The sequence below is a fragment of the Hippichthys cyanospilos genome, chromosome 16 (assembly GCF_059441005.1).
Source record: "Hippichthys cyanospilos isolate Australia breed blue-spotted pipefish chromosome 16, RoL_Hcya_1.0, whole genome shotgun sequence".
In the NCBI taxonomy this organism is placed as follows: domain Eukaryota; kingdom Metazoa; phylum Chordata; class Actinopteri; order Syngnathiformes; family Syngnathidae; genus Hippichthys; species Hippichthys cyanospilos.
In genome coordinates this window covers 12,357,281-12,380,632 of record NC_142384.1, presented here as the reverse complement: position 1 = coordinate 12,380,632, position 23,352 = coordinate 12,357,281, and the positions used below count along the sequence as shown (strand labels likewise).

Below are 23,352 nucleotides of genomic sequence, written 5' to 3'. Positions count from 1 at the left end.
GCTGTGTCAAATAAAGCAGTAAAAACTATACTACAGAACTATCCGTTAAAAAACACTATTACTGACATTGTCGTGACGTCATGGCGTGATCTGGTCGACAACTCAGCTGTTGTAATGGTGCGTTGAAGAGCATCAGGACATGGTACTTTTAATAAACTGGTCAATGTAAAAACGATTTTTGAAAATTAAAAAGACATTTATTTAGGTTAAATAATTATTCTTTGTTTGGCAACCTAGCCCAAAATTGTCCGACACACAAACTGTTACGTTGTCAGCATGCTACATGACGCAAATATTAACAGAAATTTCTAACAAATAACGCTTGAACGAAATGTGGATTAATGTTAAATTTAGAAGACAGATTGTGTGATTTATGCGAGTGGGAAGAGGTTGTATAAAACGTTTGGCGATTCGTCTGTGCTCGTTTAGATTGTGGAAAAAACGAAGCTTGTGGTGTAGCCCGTGAATGCATCATGGAACAAGAAGGAAAAAAAAAAAAAAAGAGGAAGACATCCACGTCGCCTCCTTCATCGTAACGGGTCCGGTCCGGTCGAGTAATGTTCTCGGTGCGCCCACTTAATCCAAGAAACGCGTAAATGTGGTCATAGTGGCTGGGAAACTGGAACACCACAATCAAAAATCCTGTTTGGATAATACAGAGAGGACTGCAAAATAATAATGGAGCTTGAAGACGGAGTTGTGTACCAGGACGACCCGGGGACATCAGCGATGATGTCCGAGCGGGTATCGGGCCTGGCTAACTCCATTTACCGCGAGTTCGAGCGGCTGATCGGCAAATACGACGAGGATGTAGTGAAGGAGCTCATGCCGCTGGTGGTGGCCGTCTTGGAGAACCTGGACTCGGTATTCGCCGAGAACCAGGAGCACGAAGTGGAGCTGGAGCTGCTCAAGGAGGACAACGAGCAGCTCATCACCCAGTACGAGCGCGAGAAAGCGCTGAGGAAACACGCGGAGGAGGTGAGACACTTTGTGCGAGACAAGCGGAGACGTGTGGGGTTTTATCATGCTAACCTTTGGTAGCTTAGCCGGTCAATTAAAATGCACTTGAATGGGCAGCGTCTCGCAGATGTAAACAAAAGTGTCATGCTAATGTGACAAGCTAACGCGCCTGTTCCGCGGCTTCTCCCTCACGATCGTACCACGCGCCAAAATACAAAAACGACATGTCCTCCAAAAGCACCTGTTAATCGCTCGCTTCTCAGCGTCGAGTCAGTGAATGCACCACGCCAGAAGCCCCCTGTGAGACCCGGACTGGTGTGACTCAGCAGTTTAGGCCATCGTTTAAGAACTGGGCACATGGCGAGGAGGCTGGCGAATCCCTTTCAATTCTGTTTAGTTTGAGAATCCAATAGATCAAGCAATGACTTCTGCAACTTTTTACAACAAGCACCGCCTCAGAAGATACCTGCTCTCTATGTGCTGCAAAAATTAAGATACAGTCAACTAATAGGCCTAACTGTTCATCAATTTTATTAAAATAAGGATATTTATCATTGTATGTGCATTTATTATCCTATTGGATTGTTCTTTTGCATTTGGTCATGTGACATTCTCAAGCTGAACCCCAATTGGTCATTATCTGAGCTGAGTAACTGTGATGTTATTTTCAGTTGACCGCAAGTGACACAGTAGCTGCATCTGAGATACATAATCATGAGTGAATCTTTCCGCTTAATTCATATTCCTGAAATGCATTAGTAAATAACGTACTGTGTTTCAACTATTGGGTTCTCATAGAAGTGATTATTGTCAAGATTTTTTTTCCCTTTTGCATGAACACAAACTTTGCGATTGTGCACAATATTGCATAATTTGTTCTTAAAATGCAAATGTATTATACCTTACGCCTTCACCCCCAGCCATTATCAACAATAATAAAACATTTGAATACCCACAGCATACAAATAATTGATGAATCAAGAAATAGTCAGTGTATAAAATTAACCGATTAGTGTTTTGATTTTTGAGTAATCATAAATGTAACCGTAACACTAACTCTATTTAATTTTAACATAACTGTCCAAATTGATGTTCTTTCCTCCAAGCTGTAAATGTTCTGCTTGTATTTGTGTTATTTTCTTTCTTAAATAAGGTCTCTTACTTCTAATTGAATTGGCCAGTCAGAATATAAAATGCTCCAAATAGCAAGTTGTCTCAAGGCGGTTTACATACTCAAATAGATCAGCTCGAGCATCATACAATAATGAAACTCGGTAGATCCAAAACAGGAAGTAACCTTTTATTATTCCTCCAACAGGAAAAAAGTAAGACAATACCAAGACTCAATGTGCCACACGCAGAGGATAGAGCAAAAGGTGGAGCAACAAATGAGTACAATGCCATCTGTCAGTGTGCTACCAACAGTCTGATCATATGCAACAGAAACATAATTTTACTCACAGTCTGACTTTATCCATCTATCCAAATCTGTAGCTGCTTATCCTCACAAGGGTGGCAGGCTTGCAGGTAACAAGACTTGTATTTACATAAATATTAAACGCTCTCACAGATAATATGACAACATGTATTTACATTGCACCCATATTGTATTAGCTGCATATTACACTTCATTTTTGCTGGTGAATCCAATAAATCAAAATACAATAGAAAAGTTCATTTATTTTCTCAAATAAATGAACTTTTCTATTGTATTTTGATTGAATATGAAATGTTATTAGACGTGAGGAAATGCACCTCCTGGCTCACTTCCGACCATGTGACAAGCAATATGATGGGACTCAGACCCTCTGCCACAGCTAATTCCTTGACCCAGCGCATTTGGACTGGCGCAACAATGACACTGAGTCAGTGTGACAGCCACACACTGTCGCTGTTGTTTAATAGTGCGGCGTGAACAGTCAATATGAAAATACATCTGCATGTGTGACGCATGACATTGTAAAGGAGGAGGGAAAGGGGGTGTGGGGTTTACACTGAGTACAACTCTAAGCTGAAAGGAGGGGGGGTATTACTTCCAGGTCATGTGATTCTTTGAAGGGAAGTTACAGAAAGGGAGCCTCAATCCCCTCATCACAACTTGCATATTTCCCGTTTTTGTCTTTAATTTTTAAATTGTGGTGTGTTGGATTGACCAGTATTGTATGCGTGGCCACATTTTAACTGTTAAACCTGACACTTCAAGCTTTGCTTTGACTTATATAAATTTTCTATTTCCTGCTTTGTATCGCAGTATGAATTTTGTCCGTATGAATTTCATCTGTCAATTTAGTCCATAATTAAATAAGTTCAAGCGGGCTATACTGAGTACTTTCTTACTGACACAATTGCCTGTTATTGTGGGAAAGTGCTGCTTTTGTTAAAAAAAAAAAAAAAAAGGCTAGTGACCCGAAGTTACTTGTGCTTCTTGCTTTTGTGTTGAAATTGAGTCACCTGAGGGTCGCATGGCGTCTAATCCTGCTGCTTGTCTGCTTTGTAGAAGTTCATCGAGTTTGAGGACACGCATGAACAGGAGAAGAAGGACCTGCAGAACCATGTGGACAGAATAGAGTCCCACTCCCGGCAACTTGAACTCAAGATTAAGAATCATGCTGACCAGAGTAGGCGCAAACAAATGACATTGATTGATTTAATAGTGATATCATTGTGTATTTGATATTCTTTACATAAAAAATCTTTTTATGCCCCATTTTCACGCATGCACACACACTTTCTTGCACATTTTGGGGAGGCAGTGTAATTGGATTATAGGATTTATGTTATTCCCATCCTAATGTGACTCTGCATCGCCGTTCTTCCTGTTGGGGGATTAACGCATATTTTATAGTATTGAGTGTATTCTCATAATGTCGATGTACACACTAGTAAAACAAAAAGCCTCCTTACTGGCCATTTTGGCTTCATTGAGGTAAACCAATGGGCATTAACTCATGACTAATTTGCTCTTAGTAATAAAATGAAAATGAACCCTTTGAAAGTGTGAGTAAAAGGTGATAAATCCTTCCTTTTTTTTTTCTTTGTTGAGTCACACCTGCCATCCACATTGCATCATTTCCCCGCCTTTAGAATCACAGTTTAAGATGAAGCGAGTGCCTTCGGGATGTTAGCTATCGCCTCTCATAAATATTTCACAGCGTATTTGCATACACACAAAATAATTTCATCTTGGCCCTCTTTTGTGTACATAGCTTTTCAATCAGCGAGTGGCGTGCTTGAATCTGATGAGTCATAATCGCAGCACAAAATCAACTCAGTTGTATCATGCTTGATGTCGTCTTACGACCGTGCCGCTGAAAAAAATGTGCAAGCTTCCTTTTGCAGCACATCTCAGCAAAGCTTTAAGTAAAGACGACGTGCTTTCATTGGATTAGGTAAATTTTGTCACTTTGTAAAGTGGATCAACACGGGAAAATCCCTGTGTTTTTCTGTGGATGCTGTAATCCCACCCTCCACGAGGGGTTGCGTTCCATACACCCACACTATACATAAAAATCCACAAAATAGGCATACCCTATGTAAATGGATTAATTCCATGCCAGTTGAAATTGATTTTGGATTTAAATAGCTGTCAAAGGCAATGAATGTGTGAACTAATTCAAGGCAGATTTTTAATGTCTATAGGCGTCAATGACAGTGAATGAGTTGTTACACCATACGAATACTTTCGGGTCACATTATCCATGCCCGAAGAAGACTTTTAAGATGAACCCTCTGTTTAGTCGGCAGGTTAGAAGAGCGCGAAGTGGACCTCAAGAAGGAGTACAACTCCCTCCATCAGAGGCACACGGAGGTAAGTGTGAAAGTAAGAAAGACGAGAAAGCTTGAGTCATTTCCTAACTTGGCTTCTGGGTCATATTCTCTGACCCTTGTAGATGATCCATAATTACATGGAGCATGTAGAGCGCATCAAAATGCAGCAAGCGAGCGAGACGTCTGAACCGAGCAGCGTGGGGCGAGTCCGGTAAGGAACTATTTTTATGCTTGCTTACGGTTCACTTTTCTTCATGTTGGCCCGAAAAGAAAATCATCTCTCCTCCTCCACGCTTCCGCAGGAGAGAGCGTCCCCTTTCTTTGGGCATCTTTCCAACATCTGCCGGCGGGTCACTGCTAATTCCGGATTCCCAGACCCGCGCGGAGACGCCAAGCGCATACGGATGGAGGTTCAGCGACACGACACACACACGCTCCAACACCAGCCTCCAGGTGGGTGCCGTGGCCGACACACACACTTGTTTGACAAAGGCCTCTCTATTTTCAGATTTTTTTTTTTTTTAAGCGTCCATGAATATGCAAAGCGGTGAGTGAAGAAATCTCAGTGATGTGCTCATGTCAATTTTAGCTGGTGTGTTGCCCTAAATGAACTGTTTGGAGCCGGGGGAGCGGCAAGGTTATTTCATCCCTCTTCTGCATTTTCATTACAAGTGGGACAGTGCAGTGCATGATGGGAATTATGTCCCTGTGTGGCTTGCAGCCAGCCCCTTATGTAATCAGCGCTGCAGTACGCTCCTTATTGCGCCCTGGCCTTTTGAACCTCGTTGGGCTTTGATATGCAAACAGCTTTTGGTATTTCAACAAGGATATCTTAAGCATTATGAAATAGGTTGACAGTTGAGATCTGATTAACATGAACGGTATTGGTTACATAACAACCTCTTCATTTCTTTAAAGGTTTTTTTTTTTTACATTATATTTGCTCCATATGTGGCTTTGTTTACAAGCATCTTACAGAATTAAATGTAGAACTGAACATCGACATTTGTCAGAAATGATAATAAGAATAATTTGATCCTAATCACATTTGAATATGGATGGGCGAGTGCCGATACCAAATTTTTAGTATCGTGCCGTTACATGGCCTTGTTTCAAGGTATCTGTCTGCGGTGTCCCTTTAAAAATGCTACTGTATATTGGAATAGGTCTTTCTTTGAAATGATCTGTCATCGGTTTGTCACTGGAACCACTTTGCACCTTTTGTTTTTGATAATGAGCATAGTTAAGGAACAAATGAAACTCATAAATCAAGGCACCGTGTTCTGCCTTGTACATGCAACACAACTTTTCCGTTCACGTCACAGACATGCACACTAACTTTTGGAGTGTTTGCATTTCTGCTGAACGCACACATGAGCTTCAATCTTACTCTCCCCCCCAAGCAGCAGGACTTTGCCAACCCCCCAAGGGAAATGGGGGGTAAGAGTGCGCAAGACTCTACTTGGGGGATTTCACTGGCTGACGACTGCAAGGTAGTTGAACGAATGCCGGATGGTGGATAGCGCAGACACGCCCCGCATCTGCTGCGGGCACCACATTGTGTGTGTGCGTGCGCGTTGGCTATCGTGGTCGTTCACCGTGAGTTTAGGCAGCAGCATCGCTTCACAATGGCGCTCCATGCAAACGCGTTGCGTGCTTTTGGGGGGGAAATTTGGAGATGGGAGTCATTTAGCTATCAAAGTCAAGAACAACGCATTTGCATCTGGGTGCCATTTAGATCTTCGTTTTGATTGGTAGCATGTTTGTTCGTTGTTTTTTATGATTGCATTTCTGTATTTTGCTTTATTTTAACTCAGTTATGACTTCAAGCATTTGAAAATGCAACAGCTTCGTTTAGTTATTGAATGTTTAATAATAGTATTTACTACTATTATTATGTGTTTTCTTGTTTGTGTTGTGTGCCAAACTGAGTGTAGCTTTCACTATGGTCGTTTTGTCATATGTGTTTTTGTAGCTGATTGTCCGTGAAGCTGTTCACAAACTTGCTCTTTTTTTTTCCTTCCATTTGTGGTCAATATCTTCTTCGATGTTTGTCACTTATGAGCTCCACTTCCGCAAAAAGTGAGAGGTGTTTTTCTGATCTAATGACCTCAACAACCAAAGTTTACAACATAAACAATAGGCTTTACTCTGTTTTATTTTGTAATCTGAGTAATCTAGCCTTGAGACATTTCACACTTGTGATCCTGTAAAGAATCTATTAGGCCTCTCTTATGGCGGAGCCTTTATTTTTCTTAAAAGCAAATTACACAAAAATAAAATAAAAAAAATAATGAATTGTACCAATTAAAATGACTCAAATAAAATTGCAATCTATCTTCAATGAGTGCAGATGGAGAGCCACTATCCTGCGTGTTTTTGATGTCTCTCTTCTGCAAGATTCAAGAGTTTTGTTGTCATATGCAGAGTATCACTACACAATGAAATTCTTATTCTCTTCACTTCCTCGAGCAGACATTTCAAACTCAAAATGTCAAAATTGCACTCTGACATGCATTTTTATATGTTTTTTGGAGGAGAGGGTCAGTTAAAGGCCGAGCATTTCTCCTTTTTGGTTTGACCAAAGAGTTTTATTTAGGCGCATCCCTAACAATTATTTTAGTTTTATGTTATACGATTCATTACATGTTTTTTTTCCCCTGTCAGCGTGTCTTATGAGTTAATGATTTCTGTCCATTTGAGCGTCTTATTTTGGACACTAGTACAAATGAGATTATTTCTGTCATTTCGACTGCACACGTTGGATATATGTTCTGAATATAACTGTAATCAAATTCCCGTGGTTACAGGAGGAGATGTCGGACTTCAGTGGCTCTACGTCCGCCACTCCGATGTCCACTACAGCCTCGGATGTTGGGAGGGAAGATGGGAATAGTAAGAGCACAGAGGTACAAGCTGCACCAGGGACCAGAACGGTATCAGTTGGTAAAGTACCTTTTTATTTGCCCCAAAATCGTTTGTCATACACTTTTTTAGTTATTAACATAGTGTTGTCTACTTTTGAATTGTCTGACTTAGGTTTGCCTGATAACGAAGATAGCTCAGACGTGCAGGACATAATTGAGTCCACACCAGAGTTGGACATGGATCTGACTGGCTATAAGGGATGCAGGTAGTTGTAATTGCAATTGTTCAGACTTTATTAATACATGTTTATATTTCAGGCAGAAAAAACATCTCCTCCTGCTTTGATTGTTTTCCCAGTACCCCGACCAAAGGAATTGAGAATATGGCGTTTGATCGCAACACAGATTCTCTGTTTGAAGAGCTGTCGTCTGCAGGCACGGGGCTCATCGGGGATGTGGATGAAGGTGCCGACCTGTTGGGTGAGTGATCGGCAGTGAGGCTTCGCATAATGTTTCTGGAATTGCTTCGTACAGTATAATTGTTTGGAGGTTTTGGCAAATGAATGATTTAAAATACTATTTTTTTGCGTATAGAATTTGTGTACACTAATTTTTGCTGTCTCTTTCTCCTTCAGACATTTTATAAGGTTTTTGTCATGAAAGCAGGGTTTAAAAAAATGTTTCATGGAGAGGGTTGTTTTGCAATTAATTTGAATATTTCTGCAGAGTACTCTCACCAGTTTCCTCAAAAGGTACACTAGCACAGTGGGCCAAATATTAAAAAAGATTGGTAATAATCTGAGCAACTGTGATGTCATTTTTAGTCAAACCCTGAGGTGGATATTTTACAAATCCAGTATTATTCAGAATGCCGTGTTTAGACTAATGTGGCTTCAGAGATCATATTACTGTGAAAAACATTTTTGACTATGTTTCTCTTTTAAGTACAGAACTCATAATATTGTTATATCATCCAGGTTTACTAACCAAAAAAGAGCTGCGCGAACTGTTAGTACAGCAAGCTAATATTGTTACTGTGCAGTCAGTTTGAGATCCCCAGCATCACCTGTTGTTTGCTGCAGTGCGCCGCTGCTGGCTTTGATTCAGCAGTTAGCAGCACATTTAGCCATCCGCTAACCTGTGTTAACGTCACCTCTCTTTTTCCTCCATGTCTCATCCCCCCCGCTTTTGCCCATAATCCCAGTGGAATATTCCGGTGTGTATGACCTCAAAAACCTTTCCCTAGTCAACCTTATGTTATGTCCCTCAAACATCACCCTCTGCATATGCACCACAGCGGCAGCTCACCGTGTCATTATGTCATACAGCAGCTGGCTTAGGTTTAGCGCTTCTTAGCTGTCAAGTTTTGATTGACTTATTCAAGCCAATCAGATTTTCACTTTGATGCATGGAGGCGTTCGGTTTCCTTTCAATCTTTTCCTATAGCGATGATGAATCGTGTAAAGATGGTCTAACTTTTCTTTTTACAGCTTTTCACTTCATTTTTATTCCCTTGATTGCTGTTCTGATTCAAAATGCAAACTTCCCTTATAAAGACCCTGTAACAATCTATTTATATTTGCTTGTGGAGTCAGCAGCTAAACATCATCATTTCAATCATTCCAGTGTCTCAAACTATATCTGCATTTCTTTTTTTTCTCTCTCCTCCTTATTCTTTCCGCCTGGCTGGGATTGCATGGTTTTCTCAGACCTTAGTTTGATTGGTAAGACCTCACCTGCTCTCTCCATCCTTTGCCTGCCAGTCATATGATGCGTGTCGTGTGTGCGAGCTTGTGCGTTTGCTGCTTCTAGTTTTGAAAAAGCTTAGTGTGGCAAATAGCAATTCTTTGATTGTTCATACTTTGATACACAGTAGTCGTGTCCTAATGTGTTTTCTTTAAATATCTAGTACTAAAGTAGTACCTCAACTTGCTGTGAAATTGTAAAAAAAAAAAATCAATACGATTGCAATGTGCTCAATTTTTCTTTGTCAGGTATGGGCCGGGAAGTTGAAAATCTCATTCAGGAGAACTCACAATTGCTTGAGAGAAAGTAAGCATTCTAAAATTTTGCACACTTGTATGCTGAGCCCACTTGTCTTGTTCTATTTATTGCCCAATTAGAAATTCTGTCCTGTGTTGTGCTGATATTATTTGTTGACTTAAATTCTCTGCTGCAGGAATGCCTTGAACGTGGTGAATAAAGACTTGATATTGAAAGTGGACGAGTTGACGTGTGAGAAGGAGATGCTCCAGGGCGAGCTGGAGGCCCTGCAGCAGGCCAAGACAAAGATGGAGGAGAAGAACCGAGAGTTGGAGGAGGAACTCAAAAAGTAAGTCCTTGCAGGCACTAGGGAGACAACAATCAAACCTTGGGCTGCAGCTATTGAGTGCTTTTGGTATTAGGATTAGGATTTTTACTTAAATGTAAGCCATGCAAGTCATAACATTGTTTTACAGAGTGCGGCTTGAGATGGAAGAGGTGCTCCAGAAAGCAAAAGAAGACGAAGATGTGAGTCCGCGTGGACGCATTTGTCGGCCTTAACACATTAAAGACTCTCTCAATGCTTGTATGCGGTGTGTAATTGCTGCCACAGAGCGATGTACCTACAGCCCAGAGGAAACGCTTCACCAGGGTGGAAATGGCCCGAGTGTTGATGGAAAGGAACCAGTACAAAGAGAGATTGATGGAGCTGCAGGAAGCTGTGCGGTGGACGGAGATGATCCGGTAAGGACAAAATAAATGAACAGTTTGAGATGGCGTTTACACGCTCTTACTTAAAGATGGTGTGGTCTTCAGGGCCTCCAGGGAAAATCCAGCTCTTGCAGAAAAGAAGAAATCAAGCATCTGGCAGTTGTGAGTCCTTTTATAATGTATTGTATTTTTTTTTTTTAACGCAGCAATTCCGATTACTGCACTACATTTTTCTCTTATCTTCTTTGGGATTTGCTTTTGAATCGGCAGCATTAGGTAAAAGCGGTTGAGTAAATAATTTCCCAGTCAAACCTCAAGTATCCCCTGCCTACCGTTTTGAAACAGAACTGCCCCCTGGAAAATTTCCCCCTCAACAAACGTTGATTCATCATCAAACACGATATTGTCTCATTCTGCACCTGCATGAGTTTTGCTTTCCTGATACCGTGGGTTCTCCTCCCTCCTGCCTGCTTTTTTCCATTTTGATGTTTTCAGCTCGGTTTGCTCAAAGGAGTACACTAAGCATGCAACGTGTGGGAAATGATTTGGGCTACAATGTTTTATTTATCTATTTTTTTATTTGTTACGATGATAGCCAATATCACATTATCTTAGTTCTTTTACAACAAATTGTATGATACTGGGATTTTGTATAAATTACACATGAGAACACGAAACTAAAATTCTTCAACTACTGGGTTTTTTGTCCTGTAGCTGAGGCCTAGGCAATTAAATAAACAGTTCTTGGTCAGACACATTGTTCATTTATTTTAAATTAATTATTAACTATGTGACACAAACTCATTGCACTAAGCTACGGTATGTATGCCTGCATTTTGGTTGCATGAGCCAATGTCATGCTTGCTCAGTGTCCCTTTATCAAGGAGAGTGTTGACGAAAATAACATAAAAGACCAGAACGTAATAGAGGGTTCAAACAATATGTTTGAACCTTCTATTATAAAATAGGCCACGAAATAATCGCTAATGCAGTTGTTCTCAGTCGCAACACAATTCAGATTTACACGTGAATAAGGTTGATTAATAATATTTGATTCATCTGCCAATTATTTGTCTTTCAATTGTTGAATCAAATTTTGCATCTCTAAACGATTACTCGATTATCAAAAAGTAGTTATCAATCGTTTTGGTGATCGATTAATCATTATTTGATATTGTTATGCAAAGTTGTGTCATCCTCCCAGCATGCTTGGTCATACATACAATAGTACAGTGACAATGATGTCTAGTTTTTGGTGACCCCGTGTTCCTATTTTGTTACCCTGCAATCCTCACTCTGGGTGGCTCTGTGTCCCTTTTTTGCTATGCGTCTCTCCCGCCTTCAGCTTCAGCAGACTTTTTAGCTCCTCCTCCTCCAGCACCCCTGCCATCAAGAAGATGGAGCCCCAGCCCAACGTCAAATACAACGCTCCGGGCAGCATGGTGAAACGAAGCAGCACATTCTCCCAGTTCCCCACAGAGAAGTCCAAAACTTTCGATTTCCTCAACGAAGAGTAAGCAAAGCAGGCTGGCCCTTTTTTCAGACTATTATTTAAGATCCGCTTCCATAGCTTAGAGATTTTAAACCTTTCTGAATACTGAGAGACATCTGCTTTTCTCAATATAATAGAAAAGACCAGTGCAGTTCCCCGTCACGCAAAGAGCAGAAGCGAGCCCAGTACAGGCAGGTCAAAGCTCACATGCAGAAGGAAGATGGTCGGGTCACAGCGCACGGGTGGAGTCTGCCGAGCAAGTTCAAGGTAAGATGAAAACGAAGATTTCCTCTGTTTTGAATGACAGAATGACAGGTCTGCATAAGGACCTTATTAACTCATTTCATGTGTAATAAATTATAACATTACTTTTATACAACTTCTGTAATTGTTTAAAGTACATGAAGATAAAAAGAAGTGCTGGTAAAAAGTAATTGCAATGTTTTTCAGAATATTGCAGATTGGATTTTTCATCACTTTTTATCTACAAAGCTTGTAACATATTTACTCGAGTGAAGTAATCAAATTTAAATATAACTTGTTTCAAAGACTGTTGTTTTAATTTTGCTTGAGATAGTATGCCAAAAAGGCTAAATTCACACAACGTTTGAACTTAGCTTTGCAAGTGTGGACATTTCTTTATTTTCCAAGTTAGCCATCAAGCAATTTTTAAGCAGATTTTAAAAGTAAAACTACGTGAATGATCATCTTTACTTTCTTTGTGTCTGTGACTGCCGCTTATGTTTGGTTGCAGTTATCAAAGTTCAGATGACACCGAAAGTAAATAGACCTGAGTTAATTCAGTTAATTCTTTTCATTTCTTTATCAAATTTAAATTAATCTCCAAATTTAACGCTTTAACTTTGCTATATTCAGTAATAAATAATGACACCAGCGTTATTTGTATCCAACTGACGCTAATGGTTAGAGTGCATAAGGGGCATATGTTAAAATAATCTGCAAATATTGGCCATTTTTCCTATTATTAATATTGGGGAGGTAATGATGATGAAGGTGGGTGAAATTGAATTTTAATTGTGAATGTCCTTCAATGTTTTTGTTGCACTGCGACAGGGGGCAAACGGTGGACAAACAGAGACCAAAATCAACCTGCCCGTTCCTGTCTATTTGAGACCTTTGGAACAGAAAGATGCTTCTTTGAAGGTCATTCATCCGAAGAACCAGACTGAAATATACCACACTGTGCTGATATTATGGGTGTATTTCTTTTTTGGCCTTCCAGTTGTGGTGCGCGGCTGGCGTCAACCTCTCCGGGGGGAGGACGTCGTCTCACCCGTCTGAGCTCCCAAAGCAGATGAAGGGATCTCAGAGTAGCTTGGACCATTTAGAGCAAGAAAATAAGGTCAGGCTGAGGATTTAGAGATTAGCTGGTCCCAACCTGTATTTGTGTTTGCCTCCTGGTAGGTCCACAAAATCCCCCAAACAAGTTTTTGTCTACCCCGTCAGGATCACGAGAAGGTTGAGGAGCTGATTCTTCAAGATGAATTGTCGAGCCGAGTGTGGGTGTGCACAAGCACTCACTCCTCCACCAAAGTCTTAGTGGTGGATGCTGCTCAACCGTCTGACCTTGTTGACAGCTTTTATGCCTGCAACACCCACGTCGTTTGCATAGCCAGTGTGCCAGGTACGCCTTCGTTTCAATTTCTGGGTTTTAGTCGGGAATTGAACGCTGGTCACGAGGAGATGTTGCAAGAATTCCGAGAGATTTCTCATCCGTGCACAACACGAAATCTATTTTCTTTTGGCTCAACAAATCTTCACTTTTCAACAAATCAGGCAGACTCAAATTTGATCTGCGCTTGTCACTTTATTTAATTGACCGTTATCCATGGGGAAATAGTTGTCTAAAATCTCAGTAATGTAAAATAAAGAAATGTTGATTGTCAAAAAATATAAAAATCGGTCACTCCTAAATAAGTGTAAATGTGTCGTTTGGTCTTCTATGTATTCTTGTATTTGTTCTTCACTAAGCAAAAAAAACAAAAACAAAACAAAGGCAAAAACTGTTTTTCTTTTATTTGTATCCAAATACCCAAGGTCTCAATCCCAAATATATTTTGATAACTTTCAAATCACCATGTGGTGATACACTTGAAGAAAAGGCGAAATATTGGCAGTTAAGACAAAGGCATTTTGTCTCCTTTTATGTTTACATTTAAATTCTATATTATGTTTAAAATTGCATGTTGGCTTGATAATTTTCTTTGCTCAATAAAAAGAAAATACATCGAACATGTATAAATGTATTCACAAATTTTGCAACTATCTCATCCCGTTCACTTTTCCAGGTGTGTCGGAATCCGATTATCCAGCAGGCGAGGAAGTACCTCAAGACGCCGATGCAAACCAGGGCGACGTGGTCTCCCTGGCCGGCAGCGTGGCCAGCGTGGGCTCGACGGGCAGCGACGGCACCCTAGCAGCTGAAGGGACCACCGCCATCCCGCAGACAGCCTGCGCGAGCGGTCTTGAACAGCCAGCGGAGCACAGTGCCATCCCTGCCTCAAGTATGTTGCAATTACAAGGTTTAGGGGTCATGCGTGCATTCAGTATTTCTGATACATTCACTCAGCAGGTTAAAAAAAAAGAAATAAATTGCCCTTACTCCCAGCAATTGTTTCCACCGAAGTGTGGCTCGAAGCGTGTTTGGATGGAGCAGCAACACCTTTGTACAATATTTTTTTAACACAGTGAGTTCGCATCTAGACATAAAATCAGAAGACATTAGCAATATAGCACAGGCACAAAGAGGGGACTTGACATCAGCTATGACAAAGAGCTCAAGAGCAAAAGTATATTAAAAATCAGCAATATTATTTGTACTATTTTGCACCAAAGAGTACAAATTTTGAGATTTACACAATAAGTAGTCTCAAATTCCCTACAAATATTTTATTTGGTTTAGCTTTTCTTACACATACACTATTTCACATTATTGCATCATGCATCATGCATGATGGCAAGTAAACCATTGAAAAGGATTGCCTGGCTTATAAATAGTCTTTGCATTTTCCACAGTCCTTGCGTTGTGAGAAAAATCGTTTTGATGATGTCATTTTCTGTCACATATTCAAAATGTTGTGTTTAATGTTTATTGTGATTAGTGCAATAGTCAAAAACTATATCACAATATTTATTATTGTCCCAAAATCGCAATATTGGTTTGCCTGACGCCACTTCTTCAAATGTATTTTTCCTCCCAAAATGTATTTTTATTTTTTTATTGGTGTGCTTTTAACTGCAGTTAAATCTCATATGTTTTGTTTACACTGCCATGTAACGACTAGTACCCCTGCTGAAAAAAAAAATCTAGAGGAACACTGTGCATCGAAGGGTTTGTGTAACATTAAAATGCGTCAACAAGAATTTCCACAATATCCACAGCCGAGCTGTCCAGGCAGACAAGCCCAGCAGAAGTTCCCACTGCCGAAGAGGCGACGGAAGCAACGGAGGCGAACGCTGGCGGGAGCGAAGAAGGAGAAGAGGAGCAGGGACCTGAGCAAAACGAGCACGGAATCTACACGGAGCACGTTTTCACCGACCCGCTGGGGGTGGGACCCAATGATTCCTCTCCTTCATGTGGACGAAGGTGACACACACATTTAATTTTTAATAATACTCCACCTCGCCTAACTCAGGCCTCAATAACCTAAAATTCTTAAAGCAAAGTCCTTCCGGAATGACCTTCAGCTAAACATGTGTTTAGTTGGCAGCATCTTTTTATTTGATTAAAAATGAATGAGATTAGAATAGAATCCACTTTATATTAATGGCTGCTTTTTGTGTTTCAGTGGCTCCGTGACGACTTTGCCAGATGACTGTGACCCCTCAGCTCTGGAAGTCAAGAGGATGAGCAGCGCCCTCCCCACCATGTGGCTGGGAGCGCAAAATGGATGGTGAGTGGTCACGTCAGGTCCAGTAGAGGGAGCCAAATACTAACCGTTGACAAAGCGTCAATGCAAGTCTTAACTGTCGTGTCTTCCTTAAGTCTATACGTCCACTCATCTGTGGCGCGTTGGAGGAAGTGTCTTCACGCCATCAAGCTAAAAGACTCCATCCTCGGCATAGTGTGAGTGCGCAGCTGCGTGGAAACCTGTTCAATCAAATGTTTTCTGGCTGTAAAATGCTATAAATGTTATTTGAAAAAAGGTTTAAATGTCTTCTTGACACAGGCATGTTAAAGGCAGAGTCCTGGTTGCACTGGCGGATGGAACGTTAGCCATTTTCCACAGAGGCATTGGTGAGTATTTATATATATGTGCTAATAAAATAGCAGATTTAGTTAGTATGTATACAACTAATGGATGTACCTATTCTTTTGATCCTCAACGTTGCATAGAAATAGCTAATGAATGTTTTTTTTATGGGTTTGGCATTATGATCACATATAAGGGAGGGTGGGCTAAACTTAACAATCTATGCAAACATTTATCATACAGTCTGAGGTCCCATTTTTTTTTCTATGAAAAAAGTTTGTCGATTCCAAAATTACTTGATTGTAGTCCTTTATTAAAGATTAAAGCGAGTAGATTTTCAGTCAGCATTTTGTGCGTTCTATGCAGACGGCCAGTGGGACCTTACCAACTACCACCTGTTGGATCTGGGACGACCTCACCACTCAATCCGCTGCATGAGCGTCGTCCACGATAAGGTGTGGTGTGGCTACAGGAACAAGATTTATGTCATCCAACCCAAAGCGATGAGGATCGAGGTAACGCGACTCTGCATATTCATTCTCCCGCCCCCAGAAATGTCACTTCATCCAAATGTTACATTTGCATCCGCTGAGTAGAAATCATTCGACGCGCACCCTCGCAAGGAGAGTCAAGTTCGACAGCTGGCCTGGGTCGGAGATGGCATATGGGTGTCCATCCGACTGGACTCCACACTTCGATTGTTTCACGCCCACACCTTCCAGCACCTCCAGGACGTGGACATCGAGCCCTATGTCAGCAAAATGCTCGGTATACCTCCCCCTCACCCTCCCTGGTTACGGACCAAATTACAAACCGGTATCAATAAAGTACTGATATGCTTTGCAGGTACGGGTAAACTGGGTTTCTCATTTGTGAGAATCACAGCTTTGGTGGTGTCCTGCAGCCGACTGTGGGTGGGGACGGGGAACGGCGTCATCATTTCCATTCCGCTGTCTGAAGGTAACAAATTGCACTTTCATTTTCATATCTAAAAACAAGTTGACATTTTCATGCTAGTCCTCTACATGGTCGAGACTGAACAAGAGAAACAGTCGAACGCATATTGTGTGGTGTTCCGCCCGTGTTCCTGCATGCGGTACTCCCATCTGCACCATCTCATTTATTTCTCTCCTTCAAAACAAAGTGAGCGACACGCTAAGCATACATCCTGCGTCGGGCTGTTCTAAATGCAACAATTGTTGCTTCCGAGTCTCCTTGAATACGAGATGACTGGGTTACCATGGATACTGGCTTTGCAGACGTACTGTGCATTCAAGCGTTCGGTTCAGGATCCTTTGAATGTTTGCCTCAAAACAAAACAGCACGAGCGAGGCGCAAATGAAAGAAACGTGCGTTTGCTTCAGAATCCTCCTCCTTTCTAATTCTTCTTCTGCGTCATGTAAGCTGCTTGAATAATAAGTAGTTTGACAAGTTTCCTCTTATCTTGCAGCCAACAAGACATCAGCAACGGTGCCAAATTGGCCTGGCAGCGCCGTCCGGGTTTACAGCGATGACGGCGCGGAGGGCGCGCTTCCAGCTAGCTTTGTGCCATACTGCTCCATGGCACACGCCCAGCTCTGTTTCCACGGACATCGAGATGCTGTCAAATTCTTTGTCACCGTGCCAGGTGAGCGTCAAGTGCTGAGCGGCCCCAAAAAACGCAATTACGGTATGTGATGCTTGTCCGGGGCACCCTCTCATCCAGAATGAAAGCTTTATAATTGTCTAGTACCACTCTCACTTCTAGATGACCAAGAAAGCACAGAAAAGAGTTGAGAGGTAGCTCTGCGTATTTGGAGGTTAAATACATCATAATCGAAAAGCAACATCTACAGCAGGTCGTTTTCCATCATAGTCTTCTGACTTTTTTTTTAAATTCATAATTTCTTCTTGACAGGTCAGGCAATGCCGCCTCCCGGAAGTGCTGATTCGGGCTCCGATGACCCGCCGTCTGAATCCTCTGACACAGCCGCATCAGAGCCCAAAACGTATCTAGTCATGAGTGGAGGAGAAGGCTACATTGACTTCAGGATGGGTAAGTACAATGATGAATGCATGCAGATGTTTTTAGAACGGTAAGTGCAAGTAAAATTCGGTGTGGCACGTTTTTGGTTGAAAGCTACTTTGAAATGGATTCAAATGACAGCATTTCACCGCAGTAGGGTTATTATGATGCTTTTTTTTTTTAAAGTAACTTGGTGTAAGTAGTACTATGCTTAGCAAAGCATTAATCCACCAAAAACCAAACTTAAGCAGACATTTTGGCAGAGGCCAAGATAAGGCCGTTAGCGCCTGATTTACTCAAGGGCTTGCACGTGCTAAAACAAGCACAGACTTGATTGCTCGCACAAGCAGATATAAGATCGCAAATTATTCAGCGATATCATTCTGAAGCTCCTGAATGATCATAGCAAGGAGTCATGCGTTATCAACTCGCGCCAACATTGATTTCAACTCTTTGAAAGAACTTCTTCGATGTTCTTAACGTCAACAAAAGTGGGTCGTGACTCTGAAACTGGCGGTCCCGAGATGACCATCTCTTTTTGAAAGCATCCTCCCCCACCCCCCGCCGCACGCACGTGGATCCCTACTTTTGTCTAACTGGCCACCTGACACCTCAGGTGACGAGAGCGGCGATCTGGACGGCGCATCCGAGCCTGCGTCAGGTCAACAGACCAAGGCTGAGCGCAGTCACCTCATCGTCTGGCAGGTGGCCGCCGCTCTTGATTGAACCGACTCCACTCGCGACATCCGCCGCCCTTCAGCTCGCATGCGCACGTTTTTTTTTTTTTTAATTGGATAGGATTCTTTAGTCATTCACTACTTTGTAAAAAACAAAAACAATTATTTTGTATCTGTATTTTTTGTACAGTTTATTCTTAAGGTCAGTATAGATGTAGACCAAGTCAAACAATACGTCCAAGCGCCCCCTTGATTGGGGCTTGCAGGGTGCAGTGGACGTTTTGATCAGGTCAACCCGTGGATGTCAGTTCACGCTGGAGGACGCTGGAGGCACTTCTGCAGACTTGGGAAGAAAGGGAGAAAGGACTTTGATTTGATCTGACCTCTTATTTCATATTTTACATGTTAAAACTTTTGACATTTCTATACCACAAGTTTCTGTGTAAGAGCTCAGGTTTGTATGCGTTTGTGTAAATGCGCGCGTGTTGGTTGAACCCAATTCTCCCTCAACTGGCATTAAAGTATTTAGCTCAGGGGTTCTCAAGCTGCGCTTCGCCAGGAGAAGCTTCGATTCCACCAAATGATTTTAAATAAGTTATGCTATATGATTTTTTATATGTTCATACTTGAATATGAGCACCAGCATACCATAAAAACAAACATACTACAGTGGTACCTCAAGATATGAAATGAGTTTGTCATATGCATTGTAATACTACACAATGACATTCTTATTCTGTTCATTTACCTGAGCAGACTACATTCCACAATTGAGCAAATCATAAAGTAGGCAATAAAGCAGAAAAAAAGTCTCATGTTGAAATGGAAAAAAAAAGAATTAGCAAATGAAAGAAAACAGAACCAAATCTGGACTGTTGAAGTAATGCCAGGAGGTCTGGTCACTCTAATTTAGCTAGCAAAAATGGATACAGATTGAAATGAATCAACTGCTGTTAAAAGGGGCTATATCAAGGAATAGCAATATTCATTCAAAAAGGTGTTTACATGGTGGTAACAGAATGTTTAACTGGCATTAGGATGATCATAAAAACGTTTGTGAACCCCTGAGCTCCTCCCTTTAAATGTAACTCTGCACTTGGTATCCCACTGGAATCGGCGATATTAGCCAAATTGATATTGGTGAAAATTGGCCTACAGTATGAGTCAGAATATACATTAAGAAAAGAAAAAAATCCCCAAATATAAACTGTGTGTGTGTGCTATGAATTGTGCACAAAATCTTCATCTCTGACATTTATTTCTTTCGCTGTTGTCAACCAAGTACTTTTCATTGCTCTTAGTTTTGTTTTTTTTTTTAATTTGATGAAGGATTCACGCACATGTGGGCTGTTTTGGTGAACCCGTGTGCACAGCATTTTGGTTTGGGCGAAAGAAAAAGTGCCACAATTCCGGTGCTTCCCATTCCTATTTCATGGGCACTTTATTGTGATAGAATAGATTATTTGCATGGACGAACAAACAGAAGCGCTCCGCGTGCGGCAAGGTGTCATCCCAATAACCAAAAGATGACTGAAGGAAGATGGCGGAAAGGAAATGAATCATCTATTGAGACGCTCTTGAATATCTAAAAAGATTTGTGTGCTTGTTTGCGTCCGTCTGACTTGAATAGACCATTTTGGAAAATGTAATATTTTAATGTGGCACCTTCTAGTGGAAATGCACACGTCACGGTGTGCAACGTCGTTCCCCGCGTTGGGGGATTGTCATACTTTCTTTAGGCATTGTTTTATAGCCGTCTTTGAAAAATTTCAAGTATGTTATGAGCGTAAAATGCTTGCAGGAAATGTTTTAATGTCTGAAAAGGTCAGGCCGACGCTGGCCTTCTGTCCTTTGCCGGAATTCAAAAATGATGACATTATCTTGTCTTTTTACCATTCCAGTATTTATTTGCTTTGTAACAGAGCCTACCTTGGTTCCGAATGTAACTTTTTATCAAACCGGATTTGTGAATAATGCAGTGCGATGAGTTTACATGATTGTTAATTTTAAAGCTGTAAAAAAAAATGTTTTTTTTGTTGTTGTTCTTTTTTGCAAGCCACAAGATCACATTTTACAGTAACAAAAGGTTCTGACATCAATGTACTAAGCTATGCATGTTTTTTAAGACAACACTGCAATGTTTTGGGCTATTTAGTGCCACCATTTTGGGTAGAGTGAATGTGTGTGTGTGTGTGTGAGAAGTGTGCACGTGAGTTTGGATGCAAAACACATTTGTCCGTCCCAATGTATGTGCGTGTATGGCTTTGTGTAGTGTTTGTGTGTATATCCGTCCAGGGAAAAAAAAAAAAAAAAAAAAAATCTCCAGATGCCATAACAGTTCTCCTCCTGGTCAGTGTTTGCTAAGTGAACATCATAGCCTTATTTTTAACAATCTATTAAACTCAATTTCACCAAAATCCTACTGTCCCTTCTTTTTATACACCCTCCATTACAGTATTGCCTTTTATCGCTATACTGAATGATTAAAAGTGTCTGATGGCGAGGATTTTTTTTAATAGATTTTATATATATATATATATATATATATATTTTTTTTTTTAATATATATTATTATATATAATGTGGAGTTTGCATGTTATCCCCGAGCCCGTCTGGGTTCTAGTAAATGGATGGATGTACTTGTAATAAGTGTGAGTACTTTTTCCACCTATGGCAGACTGTAATTGAATTTTGTTTTGAATATTGTATCGGTGTTATTTTTTCTTACCCTTAAACCCTGGTCTCGTGTTTCTGTGAGTCTTGGTTGGTGAAGAACCTGGCAGGAAGCTCAAGAGAGTTAATTAGTGATTGTGCAATACCTTCTTTAGACAATAGGGGGAGGTGCGACTCAGGTTTCTGTTGGATGCAACGTACCCCAAATGAAAAAAAAAAAAAAATCCATAAAATTACATCACAGAATAAAGCCCATCTTCCGCCTCCTCATTTTTTTCCTTCAGCCCCTCCTCTCCCACCCTCCTCTGCTTAAGCCATGCGGGGGCTGAAACACACACACACGCACACACACTATGAAGCTTCTGACGTCACACAGTGTGATGTCGCCCATACAGGGGATTCTGAGAACACAACATGCCAGGATTGTAGTGCTTTACAGCTAACATGCGGCACAAAAAAGAAAAAAAGGAACAACTTCCTGTGCCAAAGCTGCTTCCTGTGGGGATTGGTGGCAAAAATATACTTTGCAATCAAACTGATGTGTTTTGTTTTGCGCCTCACTGTGTATATTATGAGCGCAAATACAGAAGTATGTGCAGGTTGCGTTGTTATACAACCTCTGTCTGTCCTTCAGACGTCATTGTGCATTCATCACTATATGTCCTTTGTCCTGTGCTATCCAGCACGTTGTCAAATATGTCTTCTATCCGAAAACACTTCAGTGGTAACTCCCCTTTTAGTCTTGTTTGGGCTCATTTGCTTGGCGGATGCTGAATGCCGAGAGCCTATCAAGTCAAAAGGAGAGGGGGAAAAATAGGAGAGGCTCGCCAGATGACAGTAATGTGAAAAATATGGCAGAGGTAAGGAGACATCTGCTTCATGTTCTCCTGAGCTTCCTTTCATAAGCCTTCCAACCGAAGGTCTTGGTAAACAGGATGTCTTTGCCATTTTCTACGTGCATATGTCCGCGTGAGCAATAGGGGGTTTTATGGACCGTACATTGGTGCAAGTTGTGTTACCTCCGCCAAGGAGATAATAATAATGCATGTAATGAATTACCACTAGTTACTGTGCAGAGCTTATGCTTCCATGTTGGGATTTTATGTTGATTTTCACCACATTATTTATATTTTTAACCATTATTCCTTTGCATTAAACCCTTTGGATTTGCATAACGTATGGCAAATTCCATACAAATGAGTTTGGCTATTTCTTGAATTTTCCCTTCCTTTTTATAAGGATATGAAGACTCCTTTTTCGCCCATATGATTTTTTTTTTACATTCAATGGAGGTACTCGTTTTACAATCTGTTTTTGACTGGAGGATCTCAAAGTGGTTGAAACTAAAATCACGTAAATACTAACGTAATCAGTTTCTTTAGGCAATCAAGTACTGAAGTAATAGTTTTATGACTTTTGAAGACTTTTGCATTGACGGAGTCCAGGCTAAGCCAATCATCAAAGTCATTGAAAGGCTTGCATATGTCAGAAGTTGGCCGCAAGCGCCACCCGGTGGTTTTGGGGTGTCAACCCCCAAATTTCTTGTTGGTGAGTTGCGGTTGCAAGGATTGATGCAACAATGGGTGAAATGCACGACAAAACATTGGATTTTCAATATGTCCAAAATTGACAATATTTCCAATTTTGAATAGCAGTAAATGAGCCCGACATGGGCTAAATTTGACACCTATAGGGTGTACCCCTCGACCTCTCGTTTGCAAGCATTTAGAAGGAACGGCAGCGTGGCATATTGAAATTGGTCATGTTTTTACAATCTATGCAATATTTTAGCCTCCTAGTGTCTTTTTTGGTATGCTTGATATTACACATCAAAAAGCACCATCAAATTCAAACTCCAATGCAATTTTAACATATTCAATCTTAAAGACATTTTTATTTGTATTTTTGTAGGAGTCTGGACAGTCAAACCTGGTTATTCTGGGTAAAAGAAACATGGAAATGCCATGTTTAGACTAGCGAGGCCGCATACTGTAGAACAAAT

At 41.0% G+C, this 23,352-nt stretch overlaps 1 protein-coding gene across 4 annotated transcripts; it reads left to right on the top strand.

The window, feature by feature from the left end:
- The first annotated feature begins 525 nt into the window (after positions 1–525).
- spag9a (sperm associated antigen 9a) lies at positions 526–22,550 on the top strand. Of its 4 annotated transcripts, XM_088437764.1 has the most exons (31): positions 526–978; positions 3,458–3,578; positions 4,698–4,768; positions 4,851–4,939; positions 5,031–5,181; positions 6,135–6,221; positions 7,539–7,674; positions 7,768–7,861; positions 7,954–8,075; positions 9,305–9,319; positions 9,590–9,647; positions 9,775–9,927; positions 10,055–10,106; positions 10,192–10,322; positions 10,395–10,451; positions 11,635–11,802; positions 11,919–12,048; positions 12,856–12,945; positions 13,025–13,144; positions 13,249–13,426; positions 14,091–14,306; positions 15,184–15,388; positions 15,591–15,695; positions 15,788–15,868; positions 15,972–16,039; positions 16,362–16,510; positions 16,592–16,763; positions 16,842–16,955; positions 17,446–17,622; positions 17,893–18,030; positions 18,617–22,550. In XM_088437764.1, exons 1-31 carry the CDS (start codon positions 679–681, stop codon positions 18,724–18,726), a joined length of 3,858 nt encoding a protein of 1,285 aa, XP_088293890.1. In that variant the 5' UTR covers positions 526–678; the 3' UTR covers positions 18,727–22,550. The 4 variants fall into 4 exon arrangements, with proteins under 4 accessions (XP_088293890.1, XP_088293893.1, XP_088293892.1 ...); XM_088437767.1 differs by lacking the exon at positions 6,135–6,221; XM_088437766.1 differs by lacking the exon at positions 9,305–9,319.
- The last annotated feature ends 802 nt before the right edge of the window (positions 22,551–23,352 follow it).

What these genes read in the sequence shown, in the direction of transcription:
- spag9a (XM_088437764.1), top strand. Translation starts at nt 679, where the DNA reads ATGGAGCTTGAAGACGGAGTTGTGTACCAGGACGACCCGGGGACATCA. An exon ending in TAAGAATCATGCTGACCAGA is followed by an intron (nt 3,579 to 4,697) that starts GTAGGCGCAAAC and finishes CCCTCTGTTTAG; the next exon opens with TCGGCAGGTTAGAAGAGCGC. An exon ending in ACTGGCTATAAGGGATGCAG is followed by an intron (nt 7,862 to 7,953) that starts GTAGTTGTAATT and finishes TTGTTTTCCCAG; the next exon opens with TACCCCGACCAAAGGAATTG.